At 35.9% G+C, this 24,716-nt stretch overlaps 1 protein-coding gene across 1 annotated transcript in view; it reads right to left on the bottom strand.

Annotated features, from left to right (window-relative positions):
- Window positions 1-11,128, bottom strand: part of LOC107694714 (amyloid-like protein 2) — a 32,355-nt gene extending 21,227 nt beyond the window's left edge. Inside the window, exons 1-8 of the mRNA XM_016494404.1 lie at window positions 10,955-11,128; window positions 10,643-10,813; window positions 7,654-7,880; window positions 5,079-5,281; window positions 2,850-2,983; window positions 2,635-2,709; window positions 2,394-2,552; window positions 631-759 (exon numbers count right to left, since the gene is read on the bottom strand). Of these exons, the coding sequence (XP_016349890.1) occupies window positions 631-759; window positions 2,394-2,552; window positions 2,635-2,709; window positions 2,850-2,983; window positions 5,079-5,281; window positions 7,654-7,880; window positions 10,643-10,813; window positions 10,955-11,128 (1,272 nt within the window). The remainder of the gene's footprint in view (window positions 1-630; window positions 760-2,393; window positions 2,553-2,634; window positions 2,710-2,849; window positions 2,984-5,078; window positions 5,282-7,653; window positions 7,881-10,642; window positions 10,814-10,954) is intronic.
- Between the last annotated feature and the right edge of the window lie 13,588 nt (window positions 11,129-24,716).

Here is a 24,716-nt window from a genome sequence, read left to right as displayed (position 1 = left end):
TATGTCCCCACTGGATGCAACAAATGCCTCATTTGTAATGGGTTTTAATGTTGTCTCGTCACTCCGGCTGGACACGGCATCAACAGCATGTGAGGGGCGTAACATTTCCGTCTCACGCTTGAGGTATTCGGCCAATCACAACGCATTGGATAGCTGGCCAATCACAGCACACCTCGCTTTTTCAGACCGATGAGCTTTGTAAAAATCGACGCGTTTCAAAAAGGCGGGGCATAGAGGAGAAACAATAATGTACAGTATGTGGAAAATAATGTGTTTTTTGAACTTTAAACCGCATAAACACATTTCATTACACCAAATACACAAAATAATGTTCTTTTTAGCAGCATCATATGACCCCTTTAAAGAAGAAGTGTGTAATTCCTGTGCCTCTAAGATGAACCAATTAGAAGGCAACAATGATTGTTTTCAATCACCACTGTTTAGCAAAACAGCCACAGTTTTTAAGAGCTTTTAGTGAAATCATCCTGCAAATGGGTCATTTACGGTCTATTAAGCAGGTACCGAAAGGCTAGTAAAACAGTTATAAATAGACAAACTCTGCAAGGTGAGAAAAGACGATAGAAAACATGGGATTTAGCAGGAAAGGGAGGCAGATTGGGCGACACTGACTTGGGACTTCATCTGGGCGGCCTTCTCAGGGTCCACGGCCAGAACGTGCTGGTAGTGGCGGATGGTGTGCTGACGATCCTTATTCTCGGCACGCACGTACCTCTTCAGAGCCTGCAGGATACGGTGGGGCTGCAGAGACAGAGAGAGAAGATAAATTGACCACAAAGGAGAGAAAATAAAAGGCAGGGTGAGTCAGGCAGACGCCTCCTTATGAGCTGGCTGATCTGTGAATCAGCGCTAGGATCAAAGAGCCGCAAGATCCGCAGGACAGAGAAATAACAAGAGGATTAGCACGTGCCTGCTTGTGCGAGTCCGGCTCGGGCTCTCTTCGTGCAAGTCATTTCAGGGGATTAAACATTACATAGGTGCACAATTCAAATTAATATCTTAAGTAACCGAAGCCACCCTCCCTGTTATGAGCTTTCAGCAGGGTAACAGAGGACAGGTAATCCGCCACCATTAAATCCCACAGCAGAGAGACAAGACAACCATCGCTCATCAGAGACTCAAGTATGAGAAGTGTAATCTGGTCATTATGAGATGAGAACAATCCTTCAAGGAAGCACTTATCTCTCAAACTTCTTTTACTCCCTCACAGAGCATGCATTTCACACATGACCGCACATGATCCATGCTCATTTATATACTGGAAGGGATCTGTCAATGCTGGAAGTCACTCCAAGTAAGCAGTGGGCTGGTATTTGCATGCATCTCAAGTGATTTGATCACATGTGGTCAACACAATAACATCCACACTTGGGAATAGCATGCATCTCAAATGCATCTCATGTGACTACTTGTGATCAGCTTTTGAAGGGAAATTGGTGGTTCAATGACATGATAAATCTATTACATAACATGCCATTTACACATTCAATGACTCAAATACACTTCTAGATGAGCGTGTTTTTAATTTCATTATGATTAACAAAGTCAGTCAAAAATGTCAGCGTGATACAACTGTTCTGTCATTATGGTGAAGGAAAAAAAGCCTCTTTAAAATAAATTTTGGAAAAGAAAAACATTTTATGGTTTGGTAGAAACTATTTATTATAGAATAAGAATAATTTATAATCATTTTGTTAGTAAAAAGCTTTACAAAACTTGCTATACTGCATAATATTTGGAGAACTTGTCAAACCAAAGTCATGTGGTGCAACCAACATGCAGGAAAAAAACAGGACACCAGCAGACCTTCATGACTGTGTCAACAAGTCTCTTAAATTATCAGATAAACTGACCTCTTTGACAAGGCAAAGTTAGTTAGGGTGTAAAATGTCACTTGGTACAAAAATATGACATGTATAAATGAATTATAAATGAATAATTAATTAATGATTAATGAATTAAAAAACATTTTCACCTTAAAATATTTTAAACAAAAAAAACAATAAAGATGAGTACAGTCATATGTATTCAGGGTATAACAAAATTATATTACTTTCTGATGGTTACACCACATGACATTTTTAAAGTAATTAAATTAAATCTATTTTTAAATTATATAAAAGTTTATTTATTTCTATTTTAAAAGTTTATTATATTATATTATATTTTAGTTTAGTTTTTATTTTATTTTATTTTATTTTATTATATTAAAACATGAAACCAACATAAGTATATTTCTTAAACTTGTTTTGAAGTAGATTTTAAAAGATGTTTTTGACTGTGGACAGCAGTGTTTAACACCTGCATTTACCACCAATAAGGATGTTAATTTCAGTTGTAAACGGGGTGTATTAGGTCATTGTGTGTTGTCTCACCCTTGGTGGATCAGCCTGCAGAGCGGCTAGGTAGTTCTCCAGGGCAAGACGGCGGCGATCGTTCAGCATGGCCTCCACCCGGGCAAGATGAGTCTCCACCAGCTGCTGTTTCTCGCTGGCTGCCTCCTCCTCTAAGGACTCCACCATAGCCTGGAAGTGCTGCAGTGAGAATAATGAAGACCCCATAAATAACAGTCACCTCTTGTACGAGATTTCCTCTGGCATAGAAGCTGAGGTTTACCTGGATCAGTGTCTGTCTCTCAGCTTTGGGTAGGTTCCTGGCCTGGCTCTCAGCTTCCTCCCACTCCTTCCTCACCTGGTAAGAACAACATACGCAACTCACTTGGGACTCAAATAATGGACGGGAATCTGACTAGCCACATGGAAAAAAAACTCCATTATGTCACATGACAACTAACATGTGTTTACAAACTGTAAATGTGACCTCTCACTCACCCTCTCCATGCGGTTGCGGTGTCTGATCTCAAGTTGCTCCTTGGCCTTCTGGAAACGGCTGTGCTCTTTATCATCTGCTGGGGTCTCAAAGTACACATCCACATCATCTGTGGGTTGAGGGGTGGGCGGCATGGCTGAGGGGGTAAAGAGAGAGTTTATAAACAGGTGGCACATCCAAGCTCTCTCCCAAAAACCAAATAAGAAGCATTTTTAGGAATCACAGCAGTGCAGAAGCATAGGCTGCTGTTGACACTAGCTAGGCAGCAAATTATGGTATCTTTTTGGCCAAAATGTAAGGCAGGACTGCATGTATAGTTTCTTGAAAAGGCAGTCCCTTAAAGGAAAAATGCACCCAAAAATGAAAATTGTGTCATTTACTGACCCTCTTGTCATTCCAAACCTGTATAAGTTTATTTCTTACGTTGAACACAAAGGAAGATATTTTGAAGAACCAAACAGTTGTTATTCCCCACTGACTTCCATAGTAGGGAAAGGAATACTATCCAAGTCAATAGGGACCATCAATTGTTTGATTACCAGCATTCTTCAAAATATCTTGTTTTATGTTCAACATAAGAATGAAACTCATACAGGTTTGGAACAACATGAGGGTAAATGATGAACATTTTCATTTCTGGGTGAACTTTTCCTTTAATGCACTGCGACAAGCTTAGTGAAAAGAGTTGAGGGAGATGTCCATTAAATACATTTATTCAGTACTGAAAAATATGCTTAACTTAATTTAAAATGGACATTTCTTTATCTTGCAGTTTTTGTGTGCAATGTATTTTGATCTTATTGCAGTAGTATCAAGCTGTTAGCTTAGCAACATGTTAACATTAAACTCTGTAGAGTGCAACAATCCCATTCATTTACTTCATAGAGGAATTGATTTTGAACAATAACTTAAAAACGTTTCAGACAGAACTACGAGGTTGTTAATTGATGGCATAAGCTTTTGTTGACCATATTTCTACATCACAAGTAATCCTGTTTGATGGTGAAATTCCTGGTGGAAAAATTACATTACCAATGATTCTGCAGAGAATTCCCCACCAATAGGAGAACAGTGACGAGAACATGGCACCAAAATAACTTTTTAGCGCCCACCCACTTCTATAATTCACTGCGAATGACGTAGAGTCAGTTTTCCTGCACTTTTTAGACCACTTATAGTATTTGGTATACATATTATTTGTAGTTTTATATTTCTTGATTTTTAATAGTATTATGTCATTTGCAATGCTCCATGAGACTGTAGTTCTTTCCTTCATTAAAAGAAGATCAAAGTTCGTAATGTTTTGATTCACTTCACGACTGGTTAGTTAGGTTCAAGGCTCAAATCTGCTGAAATGTGGGCAGCACTGTTGTATTCTATTGAAACTGTGAGGGTCAGTCAGGCCTTTTGTGAGGTTAAATTGAGGAGTACTATTCGAGTGGTGCATGAGTGACCATTAGCCAAGTGTTCCAAATCAGTCACTTATAAGGCTCCTATGACGGTTAGGAGGCTTCTAGGTAGCCAGCAGACATTTAAGGAGCTCACTATCTTTTGTAACAGAGCTAGAGAGACTTTTTTAAACATTTACACAGAGAAACAAATAGATAGACAGACCAACAGACAGGTCCAGAGGAGCAAAGGAGGAGCAGCCGAGAAAATGACACAACTAAGATCAGACCAAAGAGAAGAATAAGCTTCCCACAGAGAAGAACTACGACTCAAGAGATGACTTTTTAATTCCCCTGATTCTGAGAGAACCAGACAGTCCTTCATTTCCCACCATAATTTTGTTTCCATGGCAACAGCGACTTCTCTGATTGGTGCATTCATCTTTATCAGGATTCTGGGTAATGTAATTCTGGCTATAGCGTGCAGATTTAAAAAAAAAAAAAAAAAGTCAATCACATCGATGTGGCTTTAACAGAGTCGCATATTTTCTTAATCTTTCTTGCAAGGCATTTACATTACTGATAAAATAAAGTATAGCTATTTCTCTATGGAAAAAATTAATGAGATTTTTTATTTCTAGACCCCGACTGTTGCACTATATAGGATGTATAGACAATGCCAAACAAAAAAATGCATACATTTAATTTTATTTTTTTTACATTATTTCTTAAAATAAAAGTCAATAATTGTAAACCTCTATAGTGAAGAGGACCAGAGATATGTATCAATGAATCACACTGTGGCAGTAAGGAAACAAAAGTAGCAAACAGTGTGATACCGACCTTCCACTTCCTGCAGAGTTTTGTCAACATCCTGGCTCTCAGGGATGGCAGCTTTGTCTTTCTTCATGTCCTTTTCCTCACTGTCTCGGTCGTCCTCTTCATCTTCATACACATAGTGGTAGTCCTCCTCGTCTCCGTCGTCCTCCTGCTCCTCCTCTTCAGCTGTGTCCTCTGGAGTGGGCGGCTCGTTGGCAACAGGATCGCTAAAAACATGAAGAAAAGACAGAATGAACACGATTTTGAAGTAATGTTACATTTTTCTTAGCCTTTTTGCCTTTACTTACATTCATCTACAGCAGTAGTGTCCCAATCTACACCCCATTCAACATTTCAAATAGTATTACTGCCAAAGTACCCTTTTGAAAGAGTAACTATATATATATATATATATATATATAACAATTAGCATTTATGAGCAGCTTGAACATTTTTCACGATTTATCCTTTTTTTGATCCATAGGAGAAAGTGAGACATGCTTTGAATGAAGAGTGTAAATTTCATTATCTAAAATGACAACCATGAACAAAAAAACGTTAAAAAATAAACATTAGCCAAAACAGTTTTTTTTTAATGTAAATATTTCAGTTATTTGTCAAGGTAACATTTCTCATTTTGGTTTAGTTTAAGTACTACAATTACTAAAACAAACTAAACAATAATAAAAAATATATATAGACATAAAAAAAAATAACATGACAAAAGCGCACAGCAAAATTAATAAAAACATTCAAATTTAAAATAAAATATTACAAAAAGTAAAATTTAAACAAGTTATAATAGTATATAAACGATACTTAAGTAAATGACGACATGTTTATTTTTAGGTGAACTATGAAGGACAGTGTAATTCAGGAAAAAAAGCAGGATGAGATATGACAAAGAAATGACAGGAGCACAGTGGGATGAGAGGGAAGGAGAACATAGGAAACAGAGGGAGAGGAGGAGCACAGGTTGGAGGTTTTATGATTTATGGAAGTGAATCGAGCAGCTGTCAGAGGTCAAAGGCATGGCACTCGAAAATATCCAGATGGTCAACCTAATTTATCCTACACAAACGCTCACACGGCGCACACTCTCACACACAATGCTTCAGCTACTACTCCTCAAAGCGTGATAAGATACGACAGCTCACAGTCATACTGATACATCATCCTTTGATAAGCGTGCCGGGGAGTTCGGATTCAGAAGGCTGTGCCTCCGCCAAAAATTTGGATGAGTAAATAATTGACAATACAAAAACGATGACTTATGAGCCAGCCAGTTTTTTAGCAGTAACTAAGTTTGATTAAATTAGAGCTCAACCTCCACGCCTGGGAACTTATTTTACTGATAATCTGTTGATGAAAAGAATGGCATTATTAATAAAAATAAAACTAATCGTATAAAATGCTACACAAAATCAGTTTTTTTACTGTACTACTGCAGTTATTCTACAAGTAAAAAAATTAAATGTAACAGGTCAGTTGTAATGTACACTACTGTTCAAAAGTTTCTTATTTTTTTAATCAGAGATAAAAAATATATATATATAAACACATAACCTTGACCTGGGGCCTGTACCATGAAGCCAGATCAGCTGGCTAGCCAGGTAAGTTTCAGTTTAGTTTGCACCAATCCTGGGTTTTAGGTACCATGAAAGTGGCTTGGCTTTTAGCGGTGTTCATTGCCATGGTAACTTACACTCCACCGTGAGAAGTGACATGTCTGACACAAAAAAGTCACTCCCCCAGTTTCTCTTGCTCCAAAATAAAGGTCACTAGTAGTAAAAAAAAAAAAAATGGTCTGGCTTTAATGATAATTACTTAAGAGTTATTTTATATGATTTATATAATTATATGATTTATATTATTATTAATCCATTACACACAAGCAATTTTAGTTTAACAGTTATTATAAATCATTTATTTTAAATGAATGTTAATATATACAGATCGTATGTAATATAAATACACCCAACAAAATAAATGTAGAAAATTTTATAAAAATTTAAAAAATAAATAAATCAAGATTAAGTATTTCATTTGTGAAGTATTTAATTTCACAAGATTAGCACCACCACGTGACTGAGCTGTAGAATCAATAGATAACGCTTTTTAAAAATGACTACGTGACCTTACATGTTCGAGTCTCTATCGCTGTATATTTCCAACTATATAAACTAACTTAACAAGTTTCACTTGTGACTGCACTGATAGAGCAAGATCATTTCTTTTATTTGTCCTTTCATGAACAAGTACTTTTTTCATTGTAAATGCATTTAAATTCATCATATTCTTCACAGTGTGTAAAAGTTTCAATAAAATGCTTTTTCATGTGAACATAATGATATTGTTTTCTTGTTCATAGTTCAAGGTAAATTGTGGTAAAACATTTTTATGCCCGTTTTTATTGTTGATCAGCTGGATAAAACAGTTCTGAAAGTGATTCCAATTATATTGTTCCCCTGCGTTGTTATCCCAGCAGTTGTAGTGTAGACTGCTACTCTTTTATATTTAGAATGATTTTTAAAACTTTATCTTTATCCTTATTACAGTCATCATCCGTGGTGGATCACATGTACATGCACTACATTACCTCTCCTCTACTGCTTCATCATCCTCATCCTCAACGACAGGCTCCTCCACCTCCTCATCCTCGTCTTCATCCTCTTCATCTAGCTCTTTAGAGGGTGAAGCAGGAGGTGTGGGCTCTTCAGGACGAGTAGACGGGCAGCAGACGTATTCAGTGCCGTGGAACTTATCGATGCCACAGGGCAGCAGCATGCCATAGCTGTGCAGGACCATGTTCCCCTTAGAGCAGGCCTACAGAGAGTCAAGAAATCCCATTCAATTAGAACAAATGTGCTTTGAAAGGCCGGTCTGCTGTGTAAGAACAGCCTGAAGAAATTCAGCAGAGCTCTTAAATGTCTGTCCCGGGATCAGTAGAGTCAGCACACGGAGATGCTTTCAGTATGCACACGCTGAGAATGAGTGACGGCAGCTCGGGGTGATTTACAGTACCAACACACATTGTGACCACGTACACACTCAGTTGTGTCCTCTTCTACATGCTCAACCCTATTCTGTACCCACAGTTCACAGCATTCTGCAAATTCATTCGCGAGGAAGTAGTGATGACAATACGTGTCTAGGATGCTAACTTTAGTTCAAAACTCAAAAACTGTTGCTATACATATATTTCATGCTGACATGTGAGATGCCAAAACATTGCTAGAGTTTTCACAATGACTTCACAGATATGGAGATTTTGCTTTACTTTTTATAAAGAATGCCTTGTTTTTTACATCTAAAACTACGAGCAATCAAAGCATTTTAGTGCGTTATAGTTTTGATATTGAGATTATTTTTTTCATTCAAATTTATTCAGTTGTTATGAATCTTATCATTTGGTTTCACCCAACAAAATAAATGTAGAAAATGTTATAAACATTTAAGAAAAAAAAGAAAAAAAAAATCTAGTTTTTTTTTTTTTGTGTCTACTTTAATTTCACAAGATTAGCACCACCACATGACTATTAAATATATAAACCATTTTTATGAATTTTAAGCAAGAATGATACACTACCATTCGAACGTTTGGTGTCAGTAAGATTTTTATTTTTTATTAATTCCTTTATTCAGCAAGGATGCATTAAATTGGTCATGAAGCAAAAGTGACAGCAAAGACAATTGTTACAAAAGAAATTCTATTACATATTAAATATAAATTATGTCCTTGTAACTTTCTATTCATCAAAGAATCCTATCCATCAAAAAAAATAAATAAGAAAGTAGCACCATTTCCACAAAAATATTAAGCAGCAAAAACATTGTTTTCAACATTCATAATAATAAGCACTATTATTAATAATTGAGCACCAATAATAACTGAATAGCATATAAGAATTTCTGAAGCATATCTGAACCGTCAGAATTTCTGATTTCTAAAAGATCATTGAAGACTGGAGTAATGATTGCTAGAAAATGTATCACAGGAATGAATCACATTTTATAATCTATTAAAATAGAAAGCAGGTGAACTCTATTGTAATAATTCATTAATTCATACTATATTACTGTATTTTTTATCAAATAAATGCACCCTTAAAATAAAGGTGAGCATAAGAGACTTACTGACCCCAAACTATAACAGTAGTGCATGAGTGTCTAAAATGTTGATTCCTTATTATAAAGAGATTCTCCATTGATGTGTTTTTTCTTCTTTTTTTTGCCATTTTGGCCACACATCATCATAAACTTCCAGTTAGTAAGTGACCCAAAGAAAACTTCCAGTTAGTAAGTGACCCCAAGTTACGCAAGCTCAGGATAGCAGGAGTTACTTTATCCCTCACACACAGAAAGAACGAAAACTTGAGGAACTTAAGCCTGCAAATGAATGCAGTTGTCACAGCCAAAACTGTGAAAATGTTCTACAAAAACTCAAAGTGTGGAAGATTCAAGCTGAATCAGGACTGAGGGGGTGGACATGCCAGCAATTAGAAAAGACAGCATAGACGGCAGGGAAACTGGAAAGACGGTTAATAAAACGAGAGACAGAAGCAGAGTAGTATTCATGAGTTGTGAGCTAGTGTAAAACGAACTGTTCAATAGCAGATTTGGAGAGCAGTGCATGTGTGTGTGAGGTGGCAGAAGTCTAGAGATTAGCAGTATTACAGCAGCTCGGCTGATCCAATTATCAGAGTGAAATGTGAGGACTCGAGCATTCAGCAGGAAAGACTTTGAGAGAGAGAGAATAAGAGTGCGACACTATTGGTTTTTCATTTACTTACAGTACATTGAAAAAAGACTGATTAATTGTTCATGTTTTATCAAATTCTGAAAAATCTGAACAGACAGAGAATTTCTGAGAAAGGGCACTATTTCTGAGAGCATTATTTTAGTAGTAACATAAATAAATAAACAAAATAATTATAAACTATTAAAATGTTACAATATTTTATGAATCTATTGATTAGACATGCTTTCTGATTATTAAAATTGAACTAAACCATCAAATGGAATCCAGAAAAACAAAAACATGGAATTTAGCAAAAATTAAATAAAATTTGGGGAAAAGATAAAAGGTCCTAAAAAATTAATTTTCAGTAAAATTCTAATAAATTATTGTTAAACTGTACATATTTCATGATTTCATTTAATTAGACACTTACTTTTTGATTACTAAAATATGATTCAACCATTAAAACACATTATTCCAAAAAAATCTAAATGGAATTTGGGAAAAAATAAAAATGATTTCGTCACACAGATTTCATCCGTCACAGTGGCTAAAAGTTGAGAGCCGTTTCAGCGACATCCATCGACCAATGAGAATTTGAGTAGCAGATCTAATTCCATTTCAATCTGATTTGGCTCCATCTGAATCTTTTGTATTCCCTATATCTGTTCAATATCTCATATATATCTCATTGGTCTAAATGCTGGCTTTACAAAGCTGTATATTAGATTTCTATTCTGTTGCCCTGGTAGCATCTTTGCATTACTTGTTGTGCTGTATATGAATAGGTGTTAATGTGCATTATGTAGTTTGTGTCTTAATGTGGCACTGGATGCTGATATCGTACCTCTTTGGCCACACCGTGCCACTGCTGATGACTCACGCACATGTCCATACGCTCCTTATGGAAGAATTTACACTTCTCTGGCACCAAGAGGACGTCACTCACGAATTCCCCAACTGAAAAATATACAAACATGCAGATTATTGGCAAAGCTGAGGCTTTAATATCATGCAGCTGGTACAATGCAAACAGCAAAACATCAAACAACAAACAATGACTCTAACAAAACAGAATTGCAAATTTGGGACAGCAAAAGACAACACAGCTCAATAATTCATCAACATGATCTTTTGCATTCTATAATGAGCATATTACAAATAGGGCAAGTGGCATCTGAACAGACATCTGGTCAGTACCGGGAGACAGAACAAAGATCTGGTGCACACAGACCGCCCCGTTCAAAGTAGAGCGAGAGCGAGAGCGAGAGCGAGAGCGAGAGAGAGAGAATACAGCAGGAGGTCTCACTGCATTCTTGAAGGAGTTTAACATTTCTGGGGAGTTTGACCATGGTGGTGCTGAGAAACTTTGCTCTGATCTGGCTCAACCAGTGGTGTAGGTTTGGGGCGGGACTACTTGTTTGTCTGAACAATAAAATATCAGGAGCATAGAAAAACCCGACACGATACTTAATTAGCAGGACTTTGGGGCAATATTTGGGGGGCAAAAATCCAAATGTTATGAAAAAAGTTGTGATTGCGATTTTAAAATGTGACTAAAAAAAAAGTTTGCTGTGCTTGCTTGTAGGGCTGCAGAATTTTGTGATTATATATAGTATAAATATGGCTATACAATAATTATTTTAAATAATAATAAGAATAATAATAAGAGTTGTTATTATTAAACAAAATTATATTATTTTAAATAAATATTAAATAAAATATAAAATTACTAAGAAATTAAATTACTATTGTAGTATTTCAATATAAAATAAATAAATCGAGTGTTTAGGAAAATAACACTAATACTTAAAGTATGAACAGTGCCGCGTTTCACTATGAAACACATGACACATTTATTTATTTAAATACACACAGCCTTTGTGATTTAGTAATTGCACTGAACGATATGATGATTTCGGTTTTATTTCGATTAACTGTGAAGCCCTAGTAGGAATGCAATAAAATTATGGCCGGCAAAAAAACAAAACAAAAAAAAAAACTGGCAAAAATCTCAACTCCTCATCCTTACTGGGCTTATGTTTGTTAATATTAACTCAATATTACAATTACAACTATATTATTGTAGTTTAGTTTTATATTTTTACATTTAATTAAAAAAAATAAATAGATTTTGCCTGCGTTATTTTATAGTCACGCCAAATGAAGGAAGTTAATAGGGCTGGGTATCAATTCAGATGTCCCGATTCGATTCGATTCTGTTTCTCAAGCTCTCAATTCGATCCGATTCTCGATATTTTGATTTCAGTGAATATAGGTTTTTTTTGTATTTTTTTGTATAGGGTCCTATTTTTTTTAAACAACATTAGGGCCCTATAAAATATTTTTCTTACATTTTCTGGTAATCAAATCAAGGCATAAAACTATTTAACTTATCCTAATCAAATGAAAATTAAACCCTTTTATTTTTTGCAAACAAAGTGCCACACAACAGAGGTTTACTGTTAAAAAGAAAACAAATGTGATAATTTCTTTAAAAATAAAGTTATTAATATTAGTAGTAGTAGTAGTACTAGTACTATTGTTGTTACATCGAGTCTTAAGACTGCACAATAGTAATATATTTGTCACAGGTTCTTCACGTTAAACCAAACTTTTTTGATGGGATTTAATTTGCTGAAATAAATACAGAGAAAGATCAATTGGTGGCTTTTGAGAATCAATATCGAATCGACGTCATTTAAAAAAAAACAATTTATCGAAAAATATTTTTTTTTGCCCAGCCCTAGAAGTTAATCACTGAAAACAATTGAATTGATAGCCCAAACAAAGAGTTTTTTTGATGCAATATATTTTTTCCATCTCATTTTCATTCAGTTTTGATTAATTTTCTCTAAACAAGGATTAATGTGTAAATGAAACCGGAAAGGGAGCATGTGAATGAGCGAGTGACAGCTGAGAAGCTCAGATGCCATCAGATGGGTGCCATATGCAGGAGAGTTATTACAGAGCTGATTTCAGGACAGCTGGGAGGCCAATCCGACCTTTGAGCCTGAACGAGAGAAATAATAAGAATAATAATAAGAGTTGTTATTATTAAACAAAATTATATTATTTTAAATAAATATTAAATAAAATATAAAATTACTAAGAAATTAAATTACTATTGTAGTATTTCAATATAAAATAAATAAATCGAGTGTTTAGGAAAATAACACTAATACTTAAAGTATGAACAGTGCCGCGTTTCACTATGAAACACATGACACATTTATTTATTTAAATACACACAGCCTTTGTGATTTAGTAATTGCACTGAACGATATGATGATTTCGGTTTTATTTCGATTAACTGTGAAGCCCTAGTAGGAATGCAATAAAATTATGGCCGGCAAAAAAACAAAACAAAAAAAAAAACTGGCAAAAATCTCAACTCCTCATCCTTACTGGGCTTATGTTTGTTAATATTAACTCAATATTACAATTACAACTATATTATTGTAGTTTAGTTTTATATTTTTACATTTAATTAAAAAAAATAAATAGATTTTGCCTGCGTTATTTTATAGTCACGCCAAATGAAGGAAGTTAATAGGGCTGGGTATCAATTCAGATGTCCCGATTCGATTCGATTCTGTTTCTCAAGCTCTCAATTCGATCCGATTCTCGATATTTTGATTTCAGTGAATATAGGTTTTTTTTGTATTTTTTTGTATAGGGTCCTATTTTTTTTAAACAACATTAGGGCCCTATAAAATATTTTTCTTACATTTTCTGGTAATCAAATCAAGGCATAAAACTATTTAACTTATCCTAATCAAATGAAAATTAAACCCTTTTATTTTTTGCAAACAAAGTGCCACACAACAGAGGTTTACTGTTAAAAAGAAAACAAATGTGATAATTTCTTTAAAAATAAAGTTATTAATATTAGTAGTAGTAGTAGTACTAGTACTATTGTTGTTACATCGAGTCTTAAGACTGCACAATAGTAATATATTTGTCACAGGTTCTTCACGTTAAACCAAACTTTTTTGATGGGATTTAATTTGCTGAAATAAATACAGAGAAAGATCAATTGGTGGCTTTTGAGAATCAATATCGAATCGACGTCATTTAAAAAAAAACAATTTATCGAAAAATATTTTTTTTTGCCCAGCCCTAGAAGTTAATCACTGAAAACAATTGAATTGATAGCCCAAACAAAGAGTTTTTTTGATGCAATATATTTTTTCCATCTCATTTTCATTCAGTTTTGATTAATTTTCTCTAAACAAGGATTAATGTGTAAATGAAACCGGAAAGGGAGCATGTGAATGAGCGAGTGACAGCTGAGAAGCTCAGATGCCATCAGATGGGTGCCATATGCAGGAGAGTTATTACAGAGCTGATTTCAGGACAGCTGGGAGGCCAATCCGACCTTTGAGCCTGAACGAGAGAGAGAGAGAGAGAGAGAGAGAGAGAGAGAGAGAGAGAGAGAGAGAGAGAGAGAGAGAGAGAGAGAGAGAGAGAGAGAGAGAGAGAGAGAGAGAGAGAGAGAGAGCGAGAGAGAGAGAGAGAGAGAGAGAGAGAGAGAGAGAGAGAGACTGAATCCTTTAATGACCAGAAGTCCGTTCACAATAGAAGAGGATTGTGACCGTCCACAAACTGCTCATTTAGCCGTTACCACAAAACAGGCCTAGGGCCAAATCAGCCAGAATCCAGAGAGCATAGGAAAGGCGGACAGGAGAGAAAGAAAAGGCCAGTGTTTTGGAAAATGAGAGGATTTGGAGGAAAGAACTGGAAATAGCAGAGAACACATCTGTTGTACGAACCAAAGCCTCTCCACGCCATACAAACTCACACATTCACATGCATTCTTGCCAAAACTCATCCCATCGGCCCTCAGGGGCCAAACTAACTAAAGTCCTTGCATAACTGAAAACAGCATCTAACCTGAATGACTCAACACATACAGTCTTACTCACACAACTCACTCAACAACTACTGCCAAAAACTAACTAAGGGCCCTATGATTTCCTTTAGGCAGAAAACATTGAAGGAATCACAGAAACCAGTTTAAAAAAAAAAAAAAGGAACTGACTGTGTAATGTGGCCCGTCTTGGAATTTGGCAAATTCTGGATGAATTAATTAAAACGCAGGGCTGTACTCTTAATCAAATGGCGATATAGACTAGGGTTTGTGAGTAATAAACTGCAAAAAGACTATTGGACATGAACATGAACACAAACGTCATCTCCAGAGCTGCTCCAGGAGTCACTTCACAAGTATTTCATCAATTCATTTGATAAAAACTATTGTCACAGTGTTTCCCATACATTGATTTATTTGTGGCGCCCGCTACAATATCAAAACTGACCGCCACAAATAGATTTTCCAAAAGGCTTTGACTTCGTTGAATAAACATGAGCACTGCACGTTTCAAAATCGAAACCCGGTGCGGGTGTTTTTATATCACTGTATTTCTGAAGGAAACCGACGGTCTTCAGAAAATTTTGGAAGTCATTTTCATTTCATCTTGCATGTAATGCCTGATAAAGCAGTGTTTGTGAGCGGAGCGCTGCTTTGTGTACAGCGGTTACCAGGGAAACCTCGATCTCTACCAGGTGTGCCTCACACGTCCTGAAAAGTGAAGCTGCGGGCTCTTTGATCGCCCCCTGGTGGCTGGCTGCAGTACAGGTCATAAACCCCGCCCTCTCCATGTAAACGAATGGGACTGGAGTCAAAATTAAAAAATAAATAACACTTCCAATACAATTTTCCGAAAGATGGTTTTGGTCATTTAAGGTAGTAGTTATCACGCAGATACATGTTAAGTTGCTCATTTTTGTGATAAGTTTGATTTTAGCTAGTAATTTGATGCTATAATAACGGGGCGTGTCGTTATGGTTGATTGGGTCTGCGGGAGTTTGATACCGCGGCTCCACCTCACGACACTTCTGTGCAGACTCTGGCTCCGTCATTTCCTCAAGATGGCAGCGGCCATACTGAGATGCTTTGGCTTCACTTTTCTATGGTGGAAGGAATAGGAGTTCCTATACGGAAAAAACAACTTCCTTTCCAGCAACTTTGCTTGTAAGGTTAATAGGATTACTGGCTTTAAAAGTTCATGACAGAAATCTGTTTAAACAGACAAGATTATAATATAGCACATCTTCAGTAGTGGTTCTACATTAAAAAAAAAGTGTATTTTATGCCTATAAGCGCATTAATGTAAATGATTTTTGCTTGTTTTTACAAGCTGAGGGGTGTCTCAAAATTATTTTCAGTGGCAATCGACAGCATGTCACAGATGCCGTCGATAAAGCTTAACTTGTATTGAACCCGGAATGTTCACAACACAATCTGCTCTGCTGAAAAAGCATGTGGGTGATTCAGCAATTACATTATTTATTTTACAGCTGCAGTAGAAAAAGCAGAAAATAAGTCCTGAGAGTGTCGGTAGGACTGCACGCTGCTGCTCAACTGGAATAAATGGGGTATCGCATTGATATCATGTGAAGAGCGAGGCAGTGAGGCAGCGAAGTGCAGTATTCTGCTTCTACAACCAAACACACAAAACTACCAGCCAGGAAATGGAAAAATACACTGCTTACTGAATACTAAAAACACAAAGTTGCCACTCACTAAGCCAGGCTGTTGTCCCCACATGCTTCAAAGCTACCACCATCATTCCAGTCCCAAAGAAGTCGTCTCCATCCTGCTTCAATGACTACCGTCCAGTTGCACTTACCCCCATCCTCATGAAGTGCTTTGAACGGCTAGTCATGCACCATATCAAGTCTGCCCTCCCCCCCTCCCTGGACCCCTTCCAGTTTGCCTATCGGTCTAACCGCTCGACCTATGACGCCATCGCCACTACCCTCCACTCAGCACTATATATTTTTTTACATTTTACCTTATTTGTATAATTGTATAGTTGTATTTTATATTTAAATCTGTATCTATCTGTATTTATGTTCTACTGTTAGTGTTATCTGTATGCACCAAGGGTCTGAGAGTAACGCAATTTCAATTCTCTGTGTGTATGTGCTGTACATGTGGAAGAATTGACAATAAAGCAGACTTGACTTGACTTGACTGTATGACACCTTCTATTTTCTACTAAATACAATGCAAAACCATAGACATTATACAACATTTCAAATCATGTAGTATTCTACACTATTACATAGCATCAGGTTTAATGATGACAACTACAATCATATCAAAAATATAAATGGCTAATGTGAGTTTCCGATTTAATTTTGTATAAAAATGTCTCAATTCAGTTTGATTAAATATGCAAGTAGATGCTAAAAACCATCAGATTCACCACTGAAAATGTAGTCAATGCAATGCATTGTGCGAAGCAGCATTACTCACATTACTATTACTGCTACTAACATACGGCTTCATACTACATATATGACAGTTCATTTTAAATTAAAAAATATATAGTATACATAGCATTTGGTTGAAGTAGACAACAATATATGTTTCAGACAGTAGTACTCTGACCTCACGTTGCAGATTTATTATAAGTTATTTCGGAAACAAATATGGATATTTGACTTTTTGTGGAAAGAAAATCATTTCTTTTGCCAATGTGAATAAATAATGGCTCAAGGAGGATAAATAATGGTCCCACAACAATATGTTCTGTTGTATATTGCACATTTTGGCATATGTAGTAGTTGATCAAACAAGTACCTGTCCATTGACCCACAATGCCAATAACCAAAAACCAACACTTTTTCTAATAATTTGTGTGCACAAGTCTTTTGAAGTCATACATAAGCAATAGGTCACTATTCTCTAAAAATCAGCACAAATTGCTTGTTGATGCTGATGCACTGTGCAAGGTTTGATGTCGTTGATGGCAAGCTTCACGGTTTCTCCGGAGGTGTTTGAAGCAGAACAGAACAAAACATTTCAATATGCTGAATGAAGTCTGACATTCAATGTATGGAAAAGAACTGTGAGAAGATGCTTCAAGATTTCTCATTTTATGTTCCATAGACCAAATAATAACATACAGGTTTGGAACAATGATGATAAACAAATTAATTTTTATTGTTGGATTAATTATTCCTTTGATAATTTCATATATTTTGGTCAGAGAGTGACACTGATGAAAAGCATGTAAAAAAGCCTTCAAATGACAAAAAGCAGGATGGCACGTGGAATGACTCGTTTGTGCGCTCATGTAATCCCTGATTTTCCATTTTTTATTAAACAACTGTGCATGAATTCGACTAAGCGCTCGACTTGTGAAGGCAAACTGCAGGTTGACGACATGATCAAAAAACTCTTAGATGATCCAACAAAAGCTGGAAAAAGCATGTTATAGTAAGTTAGAAAGAGACAAAGGGAGAAAAAAAATGCTATGAAGAAAAACGACACAAAAGGATTGAGGCCAGCTGCTTTCAACTTCATAGTTTATAGCCCAGTTCCTCTGCTCTGTACCAGTCCTGCATCAAAGATTTATGGCTATTACACATTAAACGTAGTATAACCTCTCTAAAAACGATTTTCCCCCTGTTCTTTCCATTTTTATCTCTGGTTGTATCTACTAGACTCTTCGGACAGGATGGAATCTGCCCGCATCCGCGTCTGTTTTCAGAAACACTAGCATCAAATGAACCAGTGTAACCTTTGGAGAGCTGATCACTGCTGATGTTTCTGTGGAGCAGAGCTGCTGTTGATTTAGCACAATCCTCTCTGCTAAAGAGCTGTTTATCTCAGCACTACCTTGTATTGGTATCATTCAGGACTATTAAGGCTAAAGGAAGAAACTGCCAGCAGCTAAACAGACCCAAGCAAAATACTGGAAAACATCTGTTACCTGCCCATTAGGAGTTAACGTTGGCTGAAATGAATAAAGCCAGTGTTTAAAAAGTAAAGAGCTAATGGTCAAATATGAACCCTGCTCTCAGTTGACCAGAATAGCTCTGAAAATTCTTAACATTCACTCGCAGATGTAATTACTGTGGTCATATAAACCTCCTCGTTTAAGCTCTCTCCATTTCGTTTGAGGAAACTAAAACCAAAAAGATCAAGGGAAGACTGACTAAAAATAGGATAGTTCATCCAAAAATCAATTCTGTCATTAGCCGGGTTTCCATCCAAAGTTGCGAATTTAACTTAATGCGCAAAATTTAAATATTGCATAAAACATTTGCGAATAAGCACCGTTCCGAGTCAAAGAGAACAAAATAGTCACTTCCTGGTAGAACTGGCGCTAGGCTATATATAATATCACTATGAAAAGTAGGAGAAACCCCTGAATATAATAATTTTCATAGGCCTATATAATAAATTACTTGTGCCTCAGAGCAAGCAGACGAAACAAACTAAATGCGGTCATTGCTTTCGGAGGTGGATGCTGCTGTTTGGGAACGCAGTCGTGTAACAGTTCTGGGAAGCAATTATAAAGAAATACGTTGATGACAGAATTTGCTCGGACATTTCAAAATGACCATAACATTTCAGATGCTGAGGAATGAGATTGGTCCACTGCTTAGGTTTTGCCGTCCCATAGCACAGTCACATGACTTTTTTGATGCGCATGGAGTAATTTACTCGGCAAATGCGTTTCCATCTCCTTTTATTCGCATTAACCCTTTTTCGCAGAAATCAAAAACCACCTCAAGCGAACGTAAAAACTTTTTTGCAAAATTTGCCATTTCCATCACTCGTTTCTCATGCGATACTTCAAAATGCGCATAAAAACAGGGTGACGGAAACATAGCTATTTACACGCCTTCACGTTGTTCCGAACCCATAAGACTTTGTTCATCTTGTATCTTGTCCAGAAACACAATTGCTTTACTATATTTCATGTGCTCTATGTATGTCGATCAATGTTTATGTGAATTAAAGTCAAAATTAAATCAAAGCATATAAAGTCTTGATTTTATAACCTCTATGAACTTTTTAAAGAGTTGGAATTGACTGTCACTGGATGAGTTACTCTCAGATTTCATTAAAATATCTTAATTTGTGTTTCAAAAATGAATGAATGTCTTGTGGATTTGTAATATCATATGACTTTCATGAAACAAAAAAAGAGAAGTTTTGAAGAATGCTCATGCTGCTCTTTTGCATAAATCTACTTTAATGTTAATGCAATCCGAGACCAGTGTGATACAATTGTGTTTGGTACTACTAATATCAACCCTGCCAAATGAACATACAATAATGAGCTTACAACAACTAACAAAACTATTGTATGGCTTACAAGTATGGACTACATATACATTTCATACTTTTTGGCCCTTTTAAGAGCTTGGCTGTCTGATCACTGTTCTACCACTGTATTGAAAATTACATCATATACATAACCTCTTCTTGCATCATACGGATTTGGAATGACACGAGGATGAGTAAATTATGACAATTTTAAAAATATTGTTAAGAGCATGCATCAGATATTTTTTAAAGGAATGCAACTGCTTGGAAGTGCAAACCACAATACTGCATAATCCTCAAAGATCAAGCCCAAGCATATTTGCAGATTTCTCTGAGGTTTACGCTGCAGTGAGAGACAGAGACACAGACGAGCCGCCCATTTCACTGCATTACACCAACACAAATCACTCTCCCCAATTAAACTCCAGAGGCCAGAATGTTGCTGAATCACAATGAAACCTCCTCATTAATAACAGCGGTTAAACCCCAGAGGAAGCAGAGAGATGAGAAGACAAGGTGAGCCCGAACACGAGAGAGTCTCGCTGATGTACCGACTTCAATTCAAGGTTACAAATGCGCCTAAAGAAGAAAATCTCCTTAAACACCAGGGGCTGCTTTTCTAGACACAGAATACACCTAGTCCTTGACTGCTTTGCAGCAGAAATCACCATCAACTGTGGCCAGAAACACCCACATTTTAGCACCATTCGTCAAGGCAAACATCAATACTTTTCATATTTTGGTTAGGGTTATTATGAGTAAGCATTAAACATCAGTCCATAAATTGTCCAGCATGATTTGTTTCGCAGACACGAATGATCAAACTCATTTCAAATCCTGCGATTTTTAACGAGAAATGTGCTGTTACTGAGATGTGAACAGTAAAACGGCTATAGCAGCCACCCAAAAACATCCTAGCTACTACAAAACAACACAGTAATTTATGCTTAAAAAAAAAATCTGCTTTTGTTATGGGTTTTGCTGCAGTTTCATTTTTCTGTTTTTATCTTCAGCCAATTTGCACACTCCACTTCAGATCAATAAAACCGTTTCCATGGCGACTCATAAGTAGAGAAAGTTGTTGATGGAACAGTGTGGTGCTGCTATAGGCGGACTAAAACAGCTTTAGGTTCCTCCAGACCATGAGATTCTATTGGCAAGCTGTCATTCAGAGAAAGAGACACAGGAAGCACTGGACTGAAAGTGCGTCGTCTGCCCGACCCTGTCAATCCAACAGCAGCCGACGCCAGGTGATGCGAGTCAACAGCTGCCGCGTCAGCTCAAACACGCACACAAAACAAAAATCGGCCATCTTGGAAAGCCTCCGACCGTCGGCCCATTTCACAGTCGGCTGGGCAGCACTAATGGCTTTTTTCAGCCTGCAAAGAGCCACAACTCAATCCTCTCCTACAAGAGAGGGACAAACACGGGAGGAGATCAGAGGACAGCAGCCTCTCTGACGAGACGCAATGAGATAAATGTTATTGTTCTTACGTGGATTAGAACCAATGGAAATATAGGAAATATAAGAAAATTAATAACAGTGGGAAGTTATTCATGCCTGGTCGAGTAAGGCTGTGACTAGTATTTATGAATATATTTGCATTACTGACAGCAGTGCCATTTTAAATTTTTCACCAAATACACATAAATATACAGCCTAAAACTACTTTTTTATTATTTAAATACAACATATTTAAATGAAATGTTATAATTGTATTATCAGCATAACAACAGTAGTGTAATTTAAAGGGGTCATATGATGCGATTTCAATTTTTCCTTTCTCTTTGAAGTGTTACAAGCTCGTGGTGCATAAAGAAGATCTGTAAAGTTGCAAAGACTAAAGTCTCAAATCCAAAGAGATATTCTTTATAAAAGTTAAGAGTCAACCACGCCTACCTAAAATGGCTCGTTCTAACACGCCCCCACATACCTACGTCACGATGTTAATTACGTTTCCAGGGCTGTGGCTTAGTATGACTTATACAAATGTCATATTGGCTCAGCTGGTCACTAATTGCAGTATGTATCACCCTTCAGTTCTGAAAGCCTTCCGACAGTATGAGTCAAGCCTGGATGTAGTACTGACAGCTATTTCAAAAGTGCATTGTGTCGCATACAGATCGTAATGTGTTTGAAATCCAACCATTTCTTTAAAACAAGTTTCAAGTTAAATGTAGAGAATGTGAATCTACGGCTGCAAAGATACAAACGGCACAGAAAATGTTTTAATAAACTTTATAATAAATGAACATCAGCCTTGCCACTCTGAGGTATTAATCCTACTCATGATGAAACCTCTGTATCTGAGATTTTTTCTGCCTGTTATTCATAAAAACAAGTTTCCGCCAAAAATGAAAAAGAAAAAAAGGTAATTGTGACAATAAAAATGAGTCACTGTGAGATATAAAATCATAGTTACAAGAAATAAAGACCAATTTATGAGAAATATTGGCAATATTGAAATATTGGCAATTGCATGACACTTTTTTTACATTGAGGCACAAACACCGTTATCACTTAAATAAATCTGGTATTAAGGACCAAAAAAAGGAAGGTTCAAATGATTTGTTTTAGAGATATATACATATATATATACATATACACACACATACATATATACATATATATATACATATACATATATACATACACACATACATATATACATATACACACATATACACATATACACACATATACATATATACATATACACACATATACATACATACATACATACATACATATATATATACACACACACACACACACTATCGTTCAAAAGTTTGGGATCAGTAAGACTTGTAATATTTTTTACTGAAGTTTCTTCAGCTCATCAAGGTTGTATTTATTTGATCAAAAATACAGAAAAAAAACGTTATTTTGTGAAATATTATTGCAATTTAAAATAACGGTTTCTATTTGAATATACTTTAAAATATAATTTATTTTTCTAATTTAAAATAACTGTTTTCTATTTTAATATATTTTAAAATGTAATTTATTCCAGTGATCAAAGCTGAATTTTCAGCATCATTAATCCAGTCTTCAGTGTCACATGATCCTTCAGAAATCATTCTAATATGCAGATTTATTATCAATGTTGGAAACAGTTGTGTGTTTTCATGTTTTTTGGAACCTGTGATACTTTCAGGATTTTTTATGAATATAAAATAAAAAATAAAAACAGCATTTATTCAAAATGGAAATATTGTGTTACAATATACTGAGTGTTGTTGATTTATATGTTGGTCGAATGGTCTTTTCTTGTCTAAGTGGACATTCAAGGATTTCTGAATGACTAGGTTGAGTGAGAAATTCAATGACTCACTCACTGACTCTTTCCTGAATGAAAAAAGTGTTTTGAATAAATCGGGTGAATAAGTGATTCAATTCAGTCGCCACCTACTGGCGTAAATGTATAACCTAATTGTGTGTCCAAACAAACCCTACAGTGTTTAGGAGAAATTGGTAAAAGCTCATGAAATTAGAATGATTTCTGAAGGATCATGTGACACTGAAGACTGGAGTAATGCTGCTGAAAATTCAGCTTTGATCAAAATCAAAGAAATAAATTATTTTTTAAAGTATATTAAAACGGAAAACTAATATTAGAAATTGAAATCTCACAATACAGTTTTTTTCTGTATTTTTGATCAAATAAATACAGCCTTGATGAGCACAAATCTTACTGATCCCAAACTTTTGAATGGCAGTGTATAAGTACATACCACGCACATACGTACATACCACGCACGCACGTACGTACGTACCACGCACATATGTACCACACACATACGTACCACACACATACGTACCACGTACGTACGTACATACCACACACACGTATAGTGTTGTCATGGTACCAAAATTTCAGTATTCGGTACCGATACCAGTGAAAATCCACGGTTCTCGGTACCAATTTCGGTACCAAAGCAAAACTCAAAAACATGCTAATTGAACAACATTTTTATTAATAACGTTAAACAAAAATTAAATGTACAAAACCAATGCCATTCTTTATACTTATTTAAAAGTGTTTCAAGTTTTCCCCACAAGTAATAAAAGTAAGAAACAAGTAAACAAGTTTCACCCAAAAGTTTAGTCATAGTTCTGCTGCCACTGAAAAACATCTGTAAACTGTTGTCTGTTTTAGGGTTTGCTGGTGTTTCAGGATCTTCCTCAGTCTGCAGCTGTAAAAGGAAAATATAATATACTTCAGTAAAGCAAATAAACACTGTTAACATACATTTGTACTTTTCTCTAACACGCATATTTTGGTTACACAGTTCATTTAAAAGTGTAAAAATAGTAAATACCATTATGTCCTCCTGTTTTTTACAGTAATAAAAGTTATAGGAGCATTAAATAGTTAACAAAGAAATCATTTTGAACAAAATTCATTCTAATGCTCATTATATTAGCGTTAGCCGCGCTTATGCTAACGATTAACTACGTATATGCTAACGGCGATGTTTATTTCAATCCGAAATTCAAATTAAAATATGGAATAATATTAATTACAGAAGCTCTAAATATTACAAATGTAATTGAAACTTACCTGCTTGAACTTGATCGGGGTGTTTTGTTAGTTTGATGTGTTTCCTCCTCTTGAGGTCTCCACTGCTTTTAAGAAGAGGTTGCCAGGTTTTCACAACAAAACCTGCCCAATAGCGTTTCGAGGGGGTCCCCCGTTAAAAATCGCGTTCAGAGGATAAAATACGCATGTTTTGGCGGGGTTCCCCTGGTAAAATTCGAATTCCAGGGGCTAAATATCACGTT

Source organism: Sinocyclocheilus anshuiensis, unplaced genomic scaffold (genome assembly GCF_001515605.1).
Source record: "Sinocyclocheilus anshuiensis isolate Anshui unplaced genomic scaffold, SAMN03320099.WGS_v1.1 scaffold4110, whole genome shotgun sequence".
Classification (NCBI taxonomy): domain Eukaryota; kingdom Metazoa; phylum Chordata; class Actinopteri; order Cypriniformes; family Cyprinidae; genus Sinocyclocheilus; species Sinocyclocheilus anshuiensis.
The sequence above is the reverse complement of the archived record's forward strand: the minus strand, read 5'-3'. Positions and strand labels throughout refer to the sequence as shown.